Source organism: Amblyraja radiata, chromosome 15 (assembly GCF_010909765.2).
Source record: "Amblyraja radiata isolate CabotCenter1 chromosome 15, sAmbRad1.1.pri, whole genome shotgun sequence".
In the NCBI taxonomy this organism is placed as follows: domain Eukaryota; kingdom Metazoa; phylum Chordata; class Chondrichthyes; order Rajiformes; family Rajidae; genus Amblyraja; species Amblyraja radiata.
The window spans coordinates 36861872-36880043 of record NC_045970.1 but is presented as its reverse complement, the minus strand read 5'-3'; the positions used below and the strand labels follow the sequence as shown (position 1 = coordinate 36880043).

General features: G+C 44.8%; 1 protein-coding gene across 3 annotated transcripts in view; it reads left to right on the top strand.

Moving 5' to 3' along the window:
• Window positions 1–18172, top strand: part of LOC116981213 — a 52141-nt gene that overhangs the window by 17741 nt on the left and 16228 nt on the right. The window contains exons 3-4 of one of the 3 annotated variants that reach the window (XR_004414184.1): window positions 8330–8406; window positions 11267–11329. Coding sequence is in view for 1 of the 3 variants with exons in the window: in XM_033034060.1 (XP_032889951.1) it covers window positions 8330–8340 (11 nt within the window). In the remaining 2 variants the exon portion in view is untranslated. Of the gene's footprint in view, window positions 1–8329; window positions 8429–11266; window positions 11330–18172 lie in introns of those variants that run through there. The other 2 variants (XR_004414185.1, XM_033034060.1) reach the window with 2 other exon arrangements.

Sequence of the window (18172 nt, the reverse complement as noted above, 5' to 3'; positions counted from 1 at the left end):
ATCCCACCTGCCTGCGTTCGCCCCCAAATCTCTCCAAACATCTATCCATGATCCTGTCCAAAAAGCATGCAAAACAAAGCTTTTCACTGCACCTCAGTACAAGTGACAATAATAAACCTAACCCTGGGCTGGAAATTGCCAGAACAATTATGCTCGACAGCGCTACGAGGACCTAATTTTTAATAATATTACGACTGCAAACAGGTATATTAACAAAGATGACAATATTTGTGTGTAATGCATAGCAAGCTCTGTGCTGTTGCAGTGGCTCATCTTGTCGACCATTGGTTTAGTTTAGAGATGCAGCGTGGAAATAGACCCTTCGGCCCACTGAGTCCACACTGACCAATGACACCCCATACGCTAGTTCTATCCTACATACTAAGATCAATTTATAGATGCCAATTATCCTACAAACATGCACGTCTTTGGAATGTGGGAGGAAAGCATAGCACCCGGAGAAAACCCACACGGACACAGGGAGTCTCCCTGTGATAACATGGGCTTTCTCCAGGTGCTCTGGTTTTCTCCCATAACCCAAAGACGTGCGGGTTTGTAGGTTAATTGCCCCTCTGTAAATTAGCCCGAATGTGTACGGAGTGAATGAAAATGTGGGCTAAAATAGAACTAGTGTGAAAGCGTGATCAGTGGTCTGCATGGACTTGGTGGGCCGAAGGGCCTGTTCCCATGCTCTATCTCTATACTTTCTAAACTAAGATATTGTATTTACTTAATTTTATAATTGTCACATTTATCAACGCAATCAAAAACTTTTGCTATCCAATCAGGTCATATAATACCAAACGTAAATACAACCAAGTCAAACTCAAGTCCAATGGGTAGCGTAATGGGGAACATACAGAGTGCAGAAGGCAGAATATAATTCTCAATATTGTACAGCATTAGTTCCATGGGCAAAGTCTAATGTCTGCAATGGGGTAGAGGTGAATCAATTTGAATTGACGTGGGAACATACTGAGACTCGTAGATGTTTATCATAAGCCTAGCTTTGTATTTAGGTTTATTAGTGTCACACAAACTGAGGTAGAATGAAAAGCTTTGTGTTGCATGCTATCCAATCAAGTCCAATAATACTCTACATAAATGCAATCAAACCAAAGTCAACGAAAATAGCAAAATTATGTTGGCAACCATATTTACCAAACATGTTAAAATTATGCACTCAACACTTAGCAATTTGAAGTGGTGGAACCTATGTGATTCTCACTTCCTTACATTAGTCACTGGGAGGAAGTTGGTGGTTGGTCTCTGGCTGATGCGTCAGCTATAATCTCAACAGGAAACATCTAACTCAGACCTATTGGATCTCATGGTGTGCCTCTACAAGTGAATGTGGTGCCAAATAAAGGTTAACGACCTTATTGTAAATGTTGGATAGAAAAGCAGGAACCATGAAGTTCAAGCTGTATAGAGTGGGTGCTGACAAATCATTTCATAGAATAAAGAACAAAGAACATTACGTCGCAGGAACAGGTCCATCGCCCCATAATGCCGAACATAAAGCCAAGTTAAACTAATCTGCTTGTGTGTGATCCATATTCCTCCATTCCCTGCATTATCCATGTGCATATATAAACGCCTCTATTCTCCTGTTAAAGTTCGATTACTTATCACACACGTCAAACACCAAGTAAGACAAGATTCCTTTATTCGCTAGCGGGAGTGTGCTGGAAGCACCTTAGTTTCCCTGTCGCTAACTCTCCGAACAAGGAAAAGTTAGTATGGTTATAGTCATTTCTTATCAATTAACACACCTTCTAAATCAGACGTAAAGATCAGTAGCCTTAAGGAAACAAGGGAGGCTGGACCCATATAGTTGTAATGTCAGCCTTATTCTCAAAGCTTGGCACAGCTTCAGTACAGCTGCCCATTCTGGAAGGATAACTAACTCCATTTTCGTTTTCAAATTACTTCCATTTTGTTGCCAGAATGGCCATCTGTCTGTGAACTAAAACAAGCTTGTAAGACTTGGATGAAAGCCATTACCTTGTCCTTATTTGGGACAGGCTGTTCAGACAGATAGCTAATATGGTGCTGTGTCCAGACAATACATCTCTATGTTAATACATTGTTTCAATGATTAGTCTAAACCGAGCTTCTAAAATTTTCCCATAGTTTTTTCTGCTGGGAAAAATACAACTTGAAAGATGACTGCTTTCTGTTCTTTCAGTAAATTTCCATTTTAATTTACGAACCAAACTTGACCAAATTTAACTCCTTTTCACTCCATTACCACAATCCCTGGAAGCACATACAACCCACATATCAGTCTCTCCGTAAAATGAAAAGCTTGCCCTGCACATCTCCTTTAAACTTTGCTCCATTCACTGTAAAACTATGTTCTCTATTTCAAAACTGTGTTGAAGTTTTGTGTCAGAAAGCCTAGGTTTTTTTTTAAAGACATTAAGTGCTGGAATATCTCAGCAGATCAGGCAGCAGCTCTGGAGAACATAGATAGGTGACATTTCTGGTCGGACTCTGGTTCACTGCATGCAATCAGGACAAGGCCCTTCCCATTTGCATACTGATCTTTCTGTTCCAGGCCTCCTCCGCTATCAGATTGAGGCCACACGCAAATTGAAGGAAGAACACCTCATATTTTGCTGGCGCAACTTAAAATCCAGTATGAATATTGATTTCTCTAACTTCAAGTAACCATTGCATCCCTTCTCCTTCCATCCCTACCCCACCTTGGTCGTCATACTAGTTTCATTATCGTCCTGCTGAGTTTCATTGTTTGGATCACTTATTATCACCTTCTCCACAGCGAACAATGGACCATTGTGGGCTCCACCTTTCCTTGATCGTCATTGCCGGTTTTGATTTGTTCTTTTGCATCCCTTTCATTCCCATGTTCTATGTACCTTTTCATATCTCTTGTTTCCCCCCTCCCCTTACTCTCAGTCTGAAGAAGGGTCTCGACCGGACATGTCACCTATTTATTTTCTACAGCGATGCTGCCTGACCCGCTGAGCTACTCCAGGTTTTTGTGACAATCTTCTATGTACAAATAAAATTGGTCTTAAATATGAAATTGAAATTTAAGTTGGCATCTTTGAGGTGCAGTCTACACATTTCAAGGTGAAGGAAAGATATTGTGTTTAGTGGAGATCGTACCGAGTATAAAGCTGTTACCTTTTGCAGATTGCTTGGACAGCACATCGGTATCCGTGCAGAGCGCCCTTACCTCGATCCCTGTCTGTCCCTTGAAACAGCCGATACCATTCAGGACGAACAGATTTTGCACTTGAAAGGAGTCGGGGACTTTGACGAGTGCTGCGAGCGAATCAAACCATTCCTGGGCAAAGGGAATGAGACCAACACTTCCTTCAGTGGGGTTTATCAGCCTCCTATTGATTTCCATAACAGTCAAGTTATGAAGTCAATACGATGGCGTCAGGTACACAAAAGCAGCCAAGGTATGGAAACACGATACTTATAAGGTCATAATACGACATCATATATCAGTGACAATAACTGGCTGTTAGCTAATTAAGATTTTTATTCCCCATTCTGGTGTCTTCCCACTTAACTTTATTCCGTTCTCCCTCCTTTTAGACAATAGACAATAGTTCAAGTTCAAGTGAGTTTATTGTCATGTGTCCCTGATAGGACAATGAAATTCTTGCTTTGCTTCAGCACACAGAACATAGTAGGCATTTACTACAAAACAGATCAATGTGTCCATATACTGTAATATAAATATATACACACATGAATAAATAAAATTATAAAGTGGGGGATGGGGGGGAAGTGGAGGAGTGCCGGGCGGCAGCAGTGAAAATCGCTAGCGAAATGTGAAAAATGTTGGCGTTTTTGGAGGAGAGCCGGGCGGCAGCAGCCGTTGTGGTGGCTGGCCAGCAGGAGGCGAAAAAATGAGGGGGGGGGGGGGAAGGATTTTATTAAAAATGTGTACAGAAAAATGTCTAAATGTAATGAGGAATGGATATGCGAATGTAAAAGTGAAATCGCTAGCGAAATGGAAAAAATCTCAGAGTTTTTGAGTGTGGTTTTGGCGGACCAAGGAATCAAAGGCCAAAAATCGAATCTGAAAATCTAATCTTACATTCACCCACAAACAAACAAACAAACAAACACACACACACACACACACACACAGCGTTTTAAAGACAGACAGACATCCGGATTAACAATTTGTTGATGATGGCCCTGTTTGCCACTTATCAAGTGGTTGCACATGGCAGGCACTGGAACCTCGGAGTTAGAATAAGTGTGCCTAAGCTATAAAGAAGTCATTGTTTTGACTCATTTTTAACAATTTCCTCTTGGGGTGACCTTTTACACTTGTGAAATGCTACAAACCAATTCTGGCCATTTTGGGTCAGATTTGGACATCCCAGCATCAAGTCTACAAAGATAGGTTGTGTTGTCATCCCAATGGTTCAATGGTTTCTTTATTGTTACATGACCAGGTACAGTGAAATACTTTTTTTGCATGCAGCTGAGCAATACTATCCCTCTCATCTGTACATCAGCATAATCGCCTCGGTCTGTACAAGATGCACAAAACAGCCCACTGAGTCCATATGCAAGAGGCGCCGTTTTGGCACCATTTTACAGTCCCAGCTGCAGCTGGCTACAAAGCCCAGTGCCAGTACCATTACATTATCAAACATGGAACATAAAAGTAGAATCCCACGGCAGAAGGTTTCCCAAAACATTTCTTGCAAGGAAGCAAGAATAGATCAGCACCAAATGATTTTTGTGCTCCAGACTGTTGATTAATTTTAGATTATAGCTGAAGAGATGGCCGGCCCACTGAGAAGGACTTGTACTATGGAAGTTTACGAGATTAGCTACAGAGAAGAGGTTGGTCAGTCTTGGATTGTTTTCTCCAGATTGCCAGATGGAAGGGAATCCTGATGAAGGTATATTGGGGTGGCATGGTTGCTGCCTTACAGAGCCAGAGACCCAGGTTCCATTCTGACTACGGAGTTTGTACGTTCTCCCAATGATCAGGTGTTCCTGTTTCCTCTCATACTCCAAAGACGTACAGGTCTGTAGGTTAATCAGCTTGGTATCATTTTCAATTGTCCCGACTGTGTGTAGTATAGTGTTAGATTGCGGGGGAAAGCTGGTCGGCATGGACTTGGTAGGCCGAAGGGCCTGTTCCCGCGCTGTATCTCTAAACTAAATTATATAACATTATGAGAGACATTGACAGGGTAGACAATCAGAACATTTTTTCCCAGGATAGAAACATCAAACTACTATGCCGATGACACTCAAATCTATGTAGCGCTATCACCAAATGCCTATCGCCCCATAGATCTGTTGTGCCAGTGCATTGAGCAAGTCAAAGACTGGATGTGCCAAAATTTCCTCCAACTAAATAAGGACAAAACGGAGATAATTGTTTTTGGTGCTAAAAAAGAAAGGCTTAAAGTAACCCAACACCTTCACTCTCTGTCCCTGAAAACTTCAAACAAAGCCAGAAATCTCTGGGTTATTATGGATTCAGATTTACATTTCGACAGTCACATCAAATCAGTAACAAAATCGGCCTACTATCACCTCAAAAACGTAGCAAGACTAAGAGGACTCATGTCAGCTCAAGACTTAGAAAAACTTGTACATGCCTTTATTACTAGTAGGCTAGATTATTGTAACGGTCTCCTTGCAGGTCTTCCAAAAAAATCTGTCAGGCAGCTACAGCTTGTTCAGAACGCTGTTGCTAGAGTTCTAACAAAGACCAAAAAATTTGAACACATTACACCAATTCTTAAATCCTTACATTGGCTCCCTGTATGTCAGAGAATTGATTTCAAAATCCTGCTGCTCACCTATAAATCACTACATGGTTTAGGACCAAAGTATATCACTGACATGCTTCCACTATATAAGCCTTCTAGACCGCTAAGATCTTCTGAGACCAATCTGTTAGTGATTCCCAGAGTAAATACAAAACATGGGAAAGCAGGATTTAGTTACTATGTAACAAATAGCTGGAATGAAGATTTCCTGAAGATTTAAGACTTGCCTCAACTTTGACCACTTTTAAAACAAGACTGAAAACTTTTATGTTTACTTTAGCTTTCAGCTAAATTTTAAGTACATTAACTTTTGCACTTTTTTATAATGCATTTTTAACTTTGCTTTTATTTTATTTTAATTCTTCTATTTTATTTCATTTTATTATTTCATTTTATTGTATGGCATGTTTTTATGTGAAGCACTTTGAGTCTGCCTCGTGTATGAAATGTGCTATATAAATAAAGTTTCCTTGCCTTGCCTAGATTGCATAGCTTTAACATGAAAGAGGCAAAATTTAAAGGAGATGTGTGGGGCATGTTTCTTACACAAAGGGTGGTGAGTGAATGGCCTGTTCCTGTCCTAAGAAGCACCCTGACCTGAAACGTCACCTATCCATAGATGCTGTCTGACCTGCTGAGTAACTCCAGCACTTTGAGTCTTTTGGTATTAGCAAGCATCTGCAGTTCCTTGTATTGCTTTTCTGCGCTGTGCTGTTCGATGAAATATGCCCCGGTTCAAGGCAGAAACTCAAACATCAACAGGGATACCAATAAATGCTAGAATCAGTATTGCAACAATCATCCACAAAAAATAATTACAGAATCTAATTTTACTTGTATAGGTGGTCGCACATTACACCCAGGTATCTCTAACTTAGGGGGCCCCACCACCCCCAGGTATCTCCAACTGGTCCCACGTACCCAGGCGGCTCCAGTGGAGGTAGTTACTCTACACCCAGGCATATCAATCGTAGCTAGTCACACTACATCCAGGCACCTCCAACCTAGGAGGTCCCACCACACCATGGCATTCCAGAGTAGTTGGTCACTCCACACCCACGTATCTCCAGCACAGATGGTCCCACCACACTAATGTATCTCCCTTAGGACCAACGTCCCGCCGCTTCACACCACACTCCGTCATCTCCAACGTTGGTGATCACACCACCTCGCCATCTCCAGCTACGTGGTAAAACCCAGGCACCTCCTGCGTGGGTGATCACACCACACACAGGCATTCCAATGTTGAAGGTCAAACAACGCGCAGGCAGGCATCTCCACCGGTTACCCATAATGTCTAAAATATTTTACTTTGTTTCTTTTTGGCACCCTGTCTATTTCTTGGTTTCCGTTTTGCTTTCCGGAAGCTCTCAGCAGAATCCGACCACACGGCAGCGGGAAACATTGGAAACATGTTCGACGGCGAAGAATGGCACCGAACGGACTCCGCCAAAGGTGGACCGGAATTATTTTACCCCTATGAACACCTACGCAGCGACGGATGGGAAGGTGTGCACTACCCTGTAACGCCAGATTATTGGTTTCTATGGGCAAAGGAAAGAGACCGGGCTAGCTTCCAGCCGACACGCCTGTCGCACGTCACCACCTTTACCGGTGCCCAAGGAATCTTCTCCAGCCGCACTTTCAGCAGCCAGACTCCGAAGAAAATTGGAGTGAAAGTGGGTGAATATTTCTCGTGGTGGAGTTTTGAAATAGCTGAAAATGAGAAGAAGAGAGAGAGAAACAAGTACAAACAGATCATAGAAGACAACCCTGAGTCTTCAGACACAATACGTGAAATCTTCAACTCTCCTCCTTTCCAAGAGGAATCTCGATACGGGAATTTCAAGTTCACCTACGACATGAAGAGTCTGTTCGAGATGTACGAGAACTCGGTGTGTGGCGGCAGGCGAGCTGAGTTCCGGGTCCTGGGCACCTTCACATACAAGCAGGAGGTCATGCACGCCGTGGTGGTGTGTCCCTCGGATGTCGCTCCCTTGTTCAGCAGCTGCCCCCCCGTTAGCGACTACACCCAGGCGGTCGTCTCCAAATTCGGCAACGGTTGGATGTGGAGACCCGATTCAACCCGATACAACTATGAGCCTTACTGCTGCTGGGATCACGTCTCCTTGGCTTTCTACCTGCCCTACTATTGCCCTGAATTCCCGCTCCCTCCCGGATACCCGCAGGTCACCTACTGCAAGGAGTCGGGGAATCTTCTCAGACCGATCGATATTACACCGGAGCGGAAATTTGATCAGTGCATGAAGATATTGCGAGAGACATGGGAAACAAAGAAACATAGAAAATAGGTGCAGGAGTAGACCATTCGGCCCTTCGAGCCTGCACCGCCATTCGATATGATCATGGCTGATCATCCAACTCAGTATCCCATCCCTGCCTTCTCTCCATACCCCCTGATCCCTTTAGCCACAAGGGCCACATCTAACTCCCTCTTAAATATCGCGAATGAACTGGCCTCAACTACCTTCTGTAGCAGAGAATTCCACAGATTCACCACTCTCTGTGTAAAGCGAGTGGCTGAGCTGAAAATTCACTATCCGCAGTTAGATATGTAGGATGAAACTGTAGATGCTGGTTTACATAGAAGACACAAAGTGCTGCAGCAACTCTGGAGAAAATGAAAAGGTGCCGTTTCGGATCGAGACCCGTCTTGTCTGAAGAAGGGTCTCGACACGAAGCGCCACCGATTCCGTTTCTCCAGGGACGCTGCCTGACCGCTGAGTTACTCCAGCACTTTGTGTCTATCTTACGAGTTGCGTAGATACTTTAGTTCAGTTTATTATCGCGTGTACAAAGGTACAGTTTGAAGCTTTTGTTGCGTGCTCGTCAGTCAGCAGAAAGACTAGACATGATGGCAGTCGAGCCGCCCACTGTGTGCAGATAGTGTAGCGAGACCAGGCAGGTTGAGCGAAATGTTTTTTTATTGACAAAAACAAACAGAAACTCTTCAAAGCGCGCACCTGGTCTCAGTAACGGACGCCGCTCCTGTCCAAAGATCCTATAGCGGAGCTATAATCTTTGGGCAGCATCTCTGGAGAGATGGAATTCGTGACGTTTTGGGTCGAGACCCTTCTTCAGCCTTTTGTGCCTATCTTGAGTTTAAACCAGCATCTGCAGTTCCTTCTTACACGTGGTTTGGTTTGTGTTCATGGTCTATGGGTGTGCTCTACATATGCATATGAATTTACCTTTAGAAACTGTATGCCATGCAATTTTATTATCAATACATTGTTGTACCTGTCACTACTGACAGTTGGATGACATTAACCTTCAATAAAGTGTGTTAATAGATCGTCTGTCCTTTCATTTGTCTTTGGGTCTATGAGTCTTCAGCCTACCTTGTCAGTGGTGGTGGTGGAGGCAGTTACTCTGGTGGCCTGTAAGAGGCTTAAAGATAGACGAGTATGTCATTAGTTAGTTGTCATGTGTATCGAGGTACAGTGAAAAACTTTAGTTTAGTTTAGAGATACAGCATGGAAACAGGCCCTTCGGCCCACCAGGTCTGTGCCAACCAACGATCCCTGCACATTGTTGCATGCTATCCAGTCAGCAGACAAACTATACATGGTTACAATTGAGCCATTGACAGTATACATGTACATGATAAAGAGAACAACATTTAGTGCAAGGTAAGGTCCGATCAAAGATAGTCTGAGCATCTCCAATAAGATAGATAGTAGCCCTGAACTGCTCTCCAGTTGTTGGTAGGATAGTTTAGTTGCCTGATAACAATCGGAAAGAAACTGTCCCTGAATCTGGAGGTGTGCATTTTCACACTTCCGTACCTCTTGCCTGATTAGAGAGGGGAGAAGAGTGAGTGGCTGGTCTGCGACTTGTCCTTGATTATGCTGGTGGTCTTGCCGAGGCAGCGCGAGGTGTAAATGGAGTCAATGGAAGGGAGGCTGGTTTGTGTTTATAGTCTGAGCTACGTCCACAATTCTCTGCAATTTCTTGCAGTTTGGATGAAGCTGTTCCCAAACAATGCTGTGCTGCATCTCAATAACATGCTTTCTACGGTGCATATGTAGATATGTGACACGTAAAAATGGAGGGATATGGGTCAGACAAGCAGAGATTCGTTTAGCTTCATGTTCAGCATGGACACTTGGACAGAGGGATTTTTCCTGTTCTGTTCTATGTCCATCCAACCATGAAGTTCCTAACTCTACCAACCCCATGTACCAGCACTTGGCCCTCAGCCTTCTGTGCCGTGGACAAAATACTGGAGTGACTCAGCAGATCAGGCTGAACTATTGAATGGTTCAATTGTTTCTTTGTTATCATGTGCACCTTGGTACAGTGAAATACTTTTATTGCGCACACAGATCAGCAAGACTATCAACATACATATGCACAAACGCCCCCACCCACACACCCCCATCCCCATACTCCTCCCTCACCTCCATCTAGTGACCCAGGTGAGACAGCTTCATGTACACCTCCTCTAACCTCATCCACTGCATTCAGTGAATCAGTCATAGAGCACGAAAACAGGCCCTTTGGCCCAACTTGCCCATGCCGACCAAAATATTCCATCTATACTCGTCGCACCTGCCTGCATTCGCCCTACATCCCTCCAAACTTCTATCCATGTTCCTGTCCAAATAGCATGCAAAACAAAGCTTTTCACTGCACCTCAGTACAAGTGACAATAATAAACCTAAACCTGGGCTGGAAATTGCCAGAACACCACAATTCCTGAATGCAGAGTCTTCTGATTTGGATGAGCCATTTTCCAAGCACGCTGGAGCATGCAGTGATCTTTACTTAAGATTTTTGACTTTAGAGATACAGCATGGAAACCGGCCCTCTGACCCACCGTGCCTGCACTGACCCACCGTGCCTGCACTGACCAACTGTGCCTGCACTGACCAACAACCAGCTGGTACACTAACACTATTCTACACACTGAACAACTTACCATTTTGCCAAAGCCAATGGACCTACAAACCTGCACAACTTTGGAGTGTGGGAGGAAACCGGACCACCCGGAGAAAACCCACCCGGTCACGGAGAGAACGCACAAACTCTGTACAGACAGCACCCATTGTCAGGATGGAACCCTCGTCTCTAACTACCGCTGCGCCACCGTGCTGACTCACTGCTTCTACTTCCCACTGCTTAGACAAGAGCAGCCCACACATGCTCAGGAATCCTCCTTGCAAGTCTGCAGGTTAATTGGCCTTTGCAAATTGTCCCTAGTGTGTAGGATAGAGCTAGTGTATGGGTGATCGATGGTTGGCACAGACTCAGCGGGCCTGATGTGGCCTGGAGGATATGGATAGATGATGTTCAGGTTGGGATTCTTCTTCAGCCTGGTTGTAGTGGGGGGGGGGGGGGGGCGGGGGGGGTCTGCAGAGAGAAGGCTGGAAAATAACTGGAGGTCGTACAAAGCCTAGCGACTGATAAGTGGAGGAAGGAACTGCAAATGCTGGTTTAAACCGAAAATAGACACAAAAAGCAGGAGTCTCTCAACAGGTCAGACACCATCTCTGGAGAAAAGGAATAGGTAACGTTTCGGTTTGAGATCCGAAACATCATCTATTCCTTTTCTCCAGACATGCTGTCTGACCCGCTGAGTTACTTCAGCTTTTTGTGTGTGACAGGTGGGTGCAGTTGAGAAGGGGGAGGGGGGGAAGTGGAGGGCTGATTGGCAAATAGGTAGACAAAGGCTAAAGATGCAAAGGAGACAAAAAGATGACAAAAGGAGACAGGGAGACAAAGGGATGTTGATCAGGAGAGAAGTTCATGTCATTGGAGCAGAATTAGGCTATTCGGCCCATCGAGTCCACTCTGCCATTCAATCATGGCTGAGAAGAGGAATGAAATGTAAAGCCAGAGGGAGGGATGTAGATGGAAGAGGGTGGAAGGAGGGAGTGGGAGAATGGGTGTGGAAAGAAAGAGGCGTGGCAGAAAGAAGAAAAAGAAAATCGGATGGGGTGTTGGAGAATTCAATGTTCATACCTTAGGGTAAGCTACCCGAGCGGAATAGAAAGGTGCTGTTCCTCCAGTTTGCAAGTGGCCACACTCTGACAATGGAGGAAGTCCAGGACGGAAAGGTCAGTCTGGGAACGGGATGGGGAGTTAAAATGGTTAGCAATCGGGAGATCCAGCAGGCCTTGATGGACTGGGCGCAATTGTTTGGTGAAATGATCACCTAGTCTAAGCTTGGTCTCGCTGATGTATAGGAGGCCACATCAGGAGCACTCAATGCAGTGGATGAGTTTAGAGGAGGTGCACATGAACCTCTGTCTCGCTGGAAGGGCTGCTGGGGTCTCTGGATGGAGGTGAGGAAGGAGGTACCGGGACAGGTGTTACCTCTCCTGGGGTTCGAGGGGAAAGCTCGTGGGGAGGGGGTAGTTTGAGTGAAAGTTAAGAGAAAATAACGAATGAATCTTTTGCTTGGGCACAACAGGAAGCAGCTTGGATGCAGTTTGAATACTGGCCTCCAATTTCCTGATTACCCAGCCCTTCTACAGAATCCAATTTCAAAGCTTTCATTTACTCAGAACCCAAAACCCAAATTAATCTTTACTTAATAAAATACATAAGGTGTTCCATTATTAACTAGGATATTATCATTCCTCCCTATTATCATATCAATGATAACACTACAGTCCTTGGTTAGTACACAGTAAAGGCTTCAGACATTTCAATACATAAGTTAATACAACAATCAGCAGTACAATAGATCCATAGTGAATGATCATTCCCCATATTCCTCCAAACATACTAAATGGCAACCATTCTCCACCTTTATTAACATTATGCATCTCTTCTCCAACCTCTGTAATCTTCTTAATTTCTCTGGTGATATGTGCTGCTAAATCTGCAATCTTAGAGGATTCATCACTTATTATTACGAAGGGCAAATTCAAAACTCATAAACAAAAACAGATTATTTCCCCAAGTCCAGTCCACGTGGGCCAACCCCAGAATATAAGAGGATCAATAGCCCGATTGTCCTTTCTTGGTTCTCCAAACTGTTTAAAGTCAATCAGATGTATCCTCTTCACTGCAATTGATGTTGTTGATAGCATCTGCTTTCAACACAGTCCCAATTTCTTCTGATCCCAGTACCATATCAGCATGTAGTCTGATAGTATGGACTCGTCCCTGTGTTCAACGGATAGTGGCTTCTGTGACTCTTACCTGAGAATGCAGACCTGGCAAGGCATGGGTTAATTGCTGTGCATACGTAATTAATTCATCGCTGAGAACCAGTAGGTAAATCCATAATTTCACAGCTTATCCTGTTAAAAATTCGAAAGGTTTTAACCCTGTCTCTCTAGCTGGGGTTGTTCTAAACCATCAAAATAGCTGAATACCTTAACCCATTCCTGTCCAGTCTCCGTCAAAACTTCACTTAAACTTTTTAGGGACCTATTCATTCCCTCCACTAATACAAAACTCTGCAATTAGTGGAAGATATGAAATAACTCTTTAACTACTGACAAGGCAGTGTCCCTTTCATCACCTTACCTGTGAAACATTTACCCTGATCACTCTAAAGAGGGACGGACCCCTTACCTAAATATTATCTCTTTGATTCCTTATCACAATTCTAGCTGTTTTATCTTAGCATGGAACTACTGTTACCCAGTAGGTAAAGAAATCAATCAGTGCTAAACAGTACCCTTTATTTTATGGCTCCAGGAAGGGTCCTGTGAAATTTATCTATCTATGTTGATCTGCAGGCTACACTCATTTTCCATTTGGCACTGCAATGATCTCAAACTGCCCTTAACTTCCCTGCTTCCAAGTCACACTATACTATGGGGAGAGTGTAAGTTATAATCCCCCTCAGTGTGTTGGGCTCTAAGATTTCCACTACCCATGTTATGTGTTCATATACTTAAGCACACCAGTGCAGCCAAGCTAACACTTGACTTTGCCTAGTGGAACAGCAAGCAACTGTTCTCATTCTATCTTCATAGTCTGTTACTACCACTGAAGTACCCTTCTCTCATTACCACAGCACAAATGGTGGAATTTAATCAAAGATGAGAATCCCAGTGCTGGGAAGGAGGTCAGGGATAGTTAATATTTTTTTCAATTGTCCAAATATATTTCTCCCCCCCCCCCCAATCTACTCGATCTCTCAACATTTACTCCCCATAATTATTTATCTCAAACTAGGTCTGATGTAATCAACGAGCACAAAACACAGACTTCCTTCCACACATTTAAGACAGGAAACAGGAAACCTGGCTCCTCGTTTGCATTCTAAGAGACAAAAACATCTTTATTTTCACCACATTAGAAAGAACATTATTTAAGATATTCTTAATATACTTTGTACATTTATGTAATCTTACACTTTTCATTCTTTACAGGCACTTTGCCCCTGGCTATCTTCAGCCAAATAACAACGTACTGGATTTTTAAACCAGCATGATAGCTTCATTATTCAACTACAAGGACACCCAAATCCCCTTGCAGAGTTACATTCCAAAGTTTAGATACTCTTATTTTCTATTCTTCATCCCTATATATATTCCTACATTATGCTCCAACTGCCAACTTCTGTCTCAGTCAACCTACACCCTGCAATTTTACTTCGGAGTCACGTGAGTGACTACGTGAAGAACCCGCTCAGTGCGCAGGCGCGGCATTACGCACAGCAGTGCAACAGCGGCTGCAACGGGAGTTAGGCGCTCCCGCTACAGAATGATCCGGACGTCAGGTGAGTACCCTGAGGTCGGGTTTTCTTTTACAGGTGAGCCTTTTTCTGCTTGTGTTTTTTACAGGCAGAGAAAAAGGCTCTGGAACAAAACTGCCCCGCGTTCAAGAAGGAACGTTTTCCCGTTGGGGAGGGGGCAGCAACAGGCGGCAGGAGCGTTACCCGGTGTTCCTCTATTCCCCGACACCGTGCCGAGCCCAGCCCGCTAGCACCTGAGCAGCGGGCTGGATGCATAGCCACCCGAAGAGGCATCCGGCAGGTGTTCCCGATTACGGACGGGACGTCTCTCCCCCCGCACGGGGGGAGAGAGAGCCGCCTGAGCCGCTGGAGCGGCTCACGGAGCAGGTGCCTGCGAGACGCGCTGCTTGAGGGGCGCTCTCGCTTCTACAAGGCAAAAGCTCCAGAAGAAGGCGGTAGGAACAATTACCGGGCGCTCCGCTATCCCCATCACCGCGCCGAGCCCAGTCCCGCTAGTGCCTGAACTACGGGCTGGATGTCTAGCCATCCGAACAGGCATCCGGCCGGTGGCGTCCGATTCGTCGAACGGGGACATGTCTCCACCTAAATGGAGGAGAGACAGCCGCCTGAGCTGCATCCAACAGCTATTGGAGCAGCTCCAGCGAGATGCGCAGAAAGAGCGCTCTCGTGGAGGGAGGTCAGGCACCCCCTCCGCAGTGTTTCATGCACTGCCCTCTGCTCCCTCATTACTGGAGGCTAGCATTGGTGACCAGGGCTGGGCTGGTCTGGAACAGGGGCAGGCCGACGAATTCGGGAGTATGCCAGGGGTGCAGGAACAGGAAGAGCTGTTGGGTGTGATGGACCGCTTTGTAGCAACCCCACGGGCTGGAGCACCGCTGGAACCAAGAATGGCGGCCAGCATCAACCATCTATCCAATAAACCATTACTGGAAAAGGTGCTCGCTGAGGTGCTGAAACAACACACAGCACCAGAAAACACTGAGGCCCTCAAAGTAAAAAGTGTCAACAACCAAATCTGGGGGCATGTGGGGTCACACATCCGGACCCAAGAACTCAAGCTACAGCGGATCCTAAGGCTCCTGACGTCGGCCATCACAGCCTTTGCTCGTTCCGTGGAGACCACGGAGAATGATACCTGCCAGCAGGATGTGCTGGCATTAATGTGTACCACACAATTTGAGATCAACAATCTCCGGAGGGAAACATAAGACCTGCCCTCAATCCCAAATTTGCTGGCTTGTGTAAAGCCCCAGCTGCGGAGACGGACGCGCTGCTATTTGGGAAAGATCTCAATAAAAAACTGAAGGAGATGGAGGAAGCATCAAAAACCTTCGGCCTAATGAGGGCAGGCCCCGGGACGAGCAAACCAAGACCTCCGATACCCAAGCGGCAGCACCCCACGGCATCCACCAGTCGACGTCCGCAATATGGGACTGGTGAACGCTTGGGGTCCGCACATTATCCCCAAAGATCTTTTTAGATCAGGGCCCGCAGCGGACCCTCTGGAAAATGCGCCTCCCCCCAACATCGCCAGCACGTCACAACAAAATCTTCAGGAAAATGAAGAAACAGAATCGCCAATAACCATGGAGGTAGGTGGGTCTGGTCCCTACCAGCATATAGAGAATAAGGGTGCTTTATTAACAGGGGGGAGATTACACTTGTTTAAAGAAGCATGGGGTATGGTCACGAGTGACAAGTATATACTCAACAGCATTAGTGGATATAAAATACAATTCATGTCAGAAAAAACGCCTCCAGTTCAACAATGGCCCCAAAGGGTATTTCTCCCTCCGTCAAAGAGAAACGTGAGGGACAAGCTGAACTGGTGAGACTTATCACAAAGGGGGTCATCGAAAAGACCAAACATGAACCTTTGGAATTTGTATCGAATATATTCACTAAAACCAAAAAAGATGGTGGCTGTCGCATCATCATTGACTTAACATCACTAAACAAATTTGTTAAGTATATACATTTCAAAATGGAGACATATGTTACTGCCAAACAACTGAATTCCAAAGGACACTTCATGGCAAGCATTTATCTTAAAGATGCTTACTATCTAGTACCCATATACAAGGATCATCGCAGATACCTAAAATTTATCTGGATGGTACAAAGCATTGCCCTATGGGCTAACTTCAGCCCCAAGATTATTCACCAAAATATTGAACCCAGCCATGGCAATACTAAGAAAACAAAAACATATTGTCATGGCATATCTGGATGATATTCTGATAGTAGGGAAAACGATGGAATTGGCTGTGGCAGCAGTATCAGCTACAAAACAGCTCCTCGAAACTCTGGGGTTCGTCCTACATCCAGATAAATCTAAGTTGAAGCCATCCACTATCATGGACTACCTGGGCTTCACAATTAACTCAGTCCATATGACTGTTACCTTGCCAAAGGCAAAAATGGTTGAATTAGTACAATCATGCAACAATTTAATGGTCAACGAGCGACCAACTATTCGACAAGTAGCAAGAGTAATTGGGGAAATGGTAGCAGCATTTCCGGCTACACAATTCGGACCTTTGCACTATCAAAAAATTTACAGAGAGCAAAGGTACAGGCAATAAAACGACATACAGGTCACTATGATCGTGTCATGAACTTACCCACTGAAGCAATATCAGAGCTACAGTGGTGGGCAGAAAACGTTTGGCATAGTTTCAGCCCTATCTTTATCACTAACCCTACTTTAGTTACTCAAACAGATGCCAGTGCTCAAGGCTGGGGAGCGACTAACTCCATATCCAGCACAGGTGGTAGATGGACTAACCTAGAGTCATCATTACTACTTACACTGGGCATTAACTTTCTAGAGATGTTGGGCGCCTTTTATGGTTTAAAAGCATATGTATCTAATATGCAGCACTTGCATGTTCGGTTACAAATTGATAAATACTACGGTGATGGCTTATATTAACCATATGGGTGGCATAAAATCATTATCATGCGACAAATTGGTCAACATGATTTGGCAATGGTGTGTCGAAAGACATATTGGCTATCAGCTACTTACCTACCAGGTAAGCTAAACACCCATGCCATGAGAAAATTAAACGCCTGGGTTGCAAGTTTGAACAGACCTTACCTGGAACTGGGATTGTCCAAACAAACCATCACCACCATGTCGGCATCCCTTCGAACATCCACCAAGAGGCAGTACTTAACCAGCATCAAAAAAGGGAGAAGTACTGCCAGGAAACAGGGACAACATACGCAACAGCTACAGCCACCAACATACTGGAGTTCCTGGCCTATCTACACCACGATGTAGGGATCAGCTACAGTGCCATCAACACAGCGCAGAGTGCTCTTTCTGCTTATCTCAAACCAGCGCCAGGACAACAGGCGATGGGATCCCATCCACTGGTGGTAAAACTGATGAAGGGCATTTACAATATCAAGCCCTAAGCCCAGGTATACCCATATTTGGGATATCAGTGTGGTCCTGACATATCTCAGGGAATGGCCACCAGCCAGATCCCCCGGCCTCGAGCAAGCTACACTAAAGACGCTCATGTTGATGGCACTTGTATCCGCTCAGAGGGTCCAGTCACTACACCTATTGCGACTGGACAACATGATCACAGCTCCAGACCAGATCTGTCGTTATCCAGCGACTGGTCAAACAGAGCAGACCAGGAACACCTAATCCAGTCGTGGCTTACCCACCAGA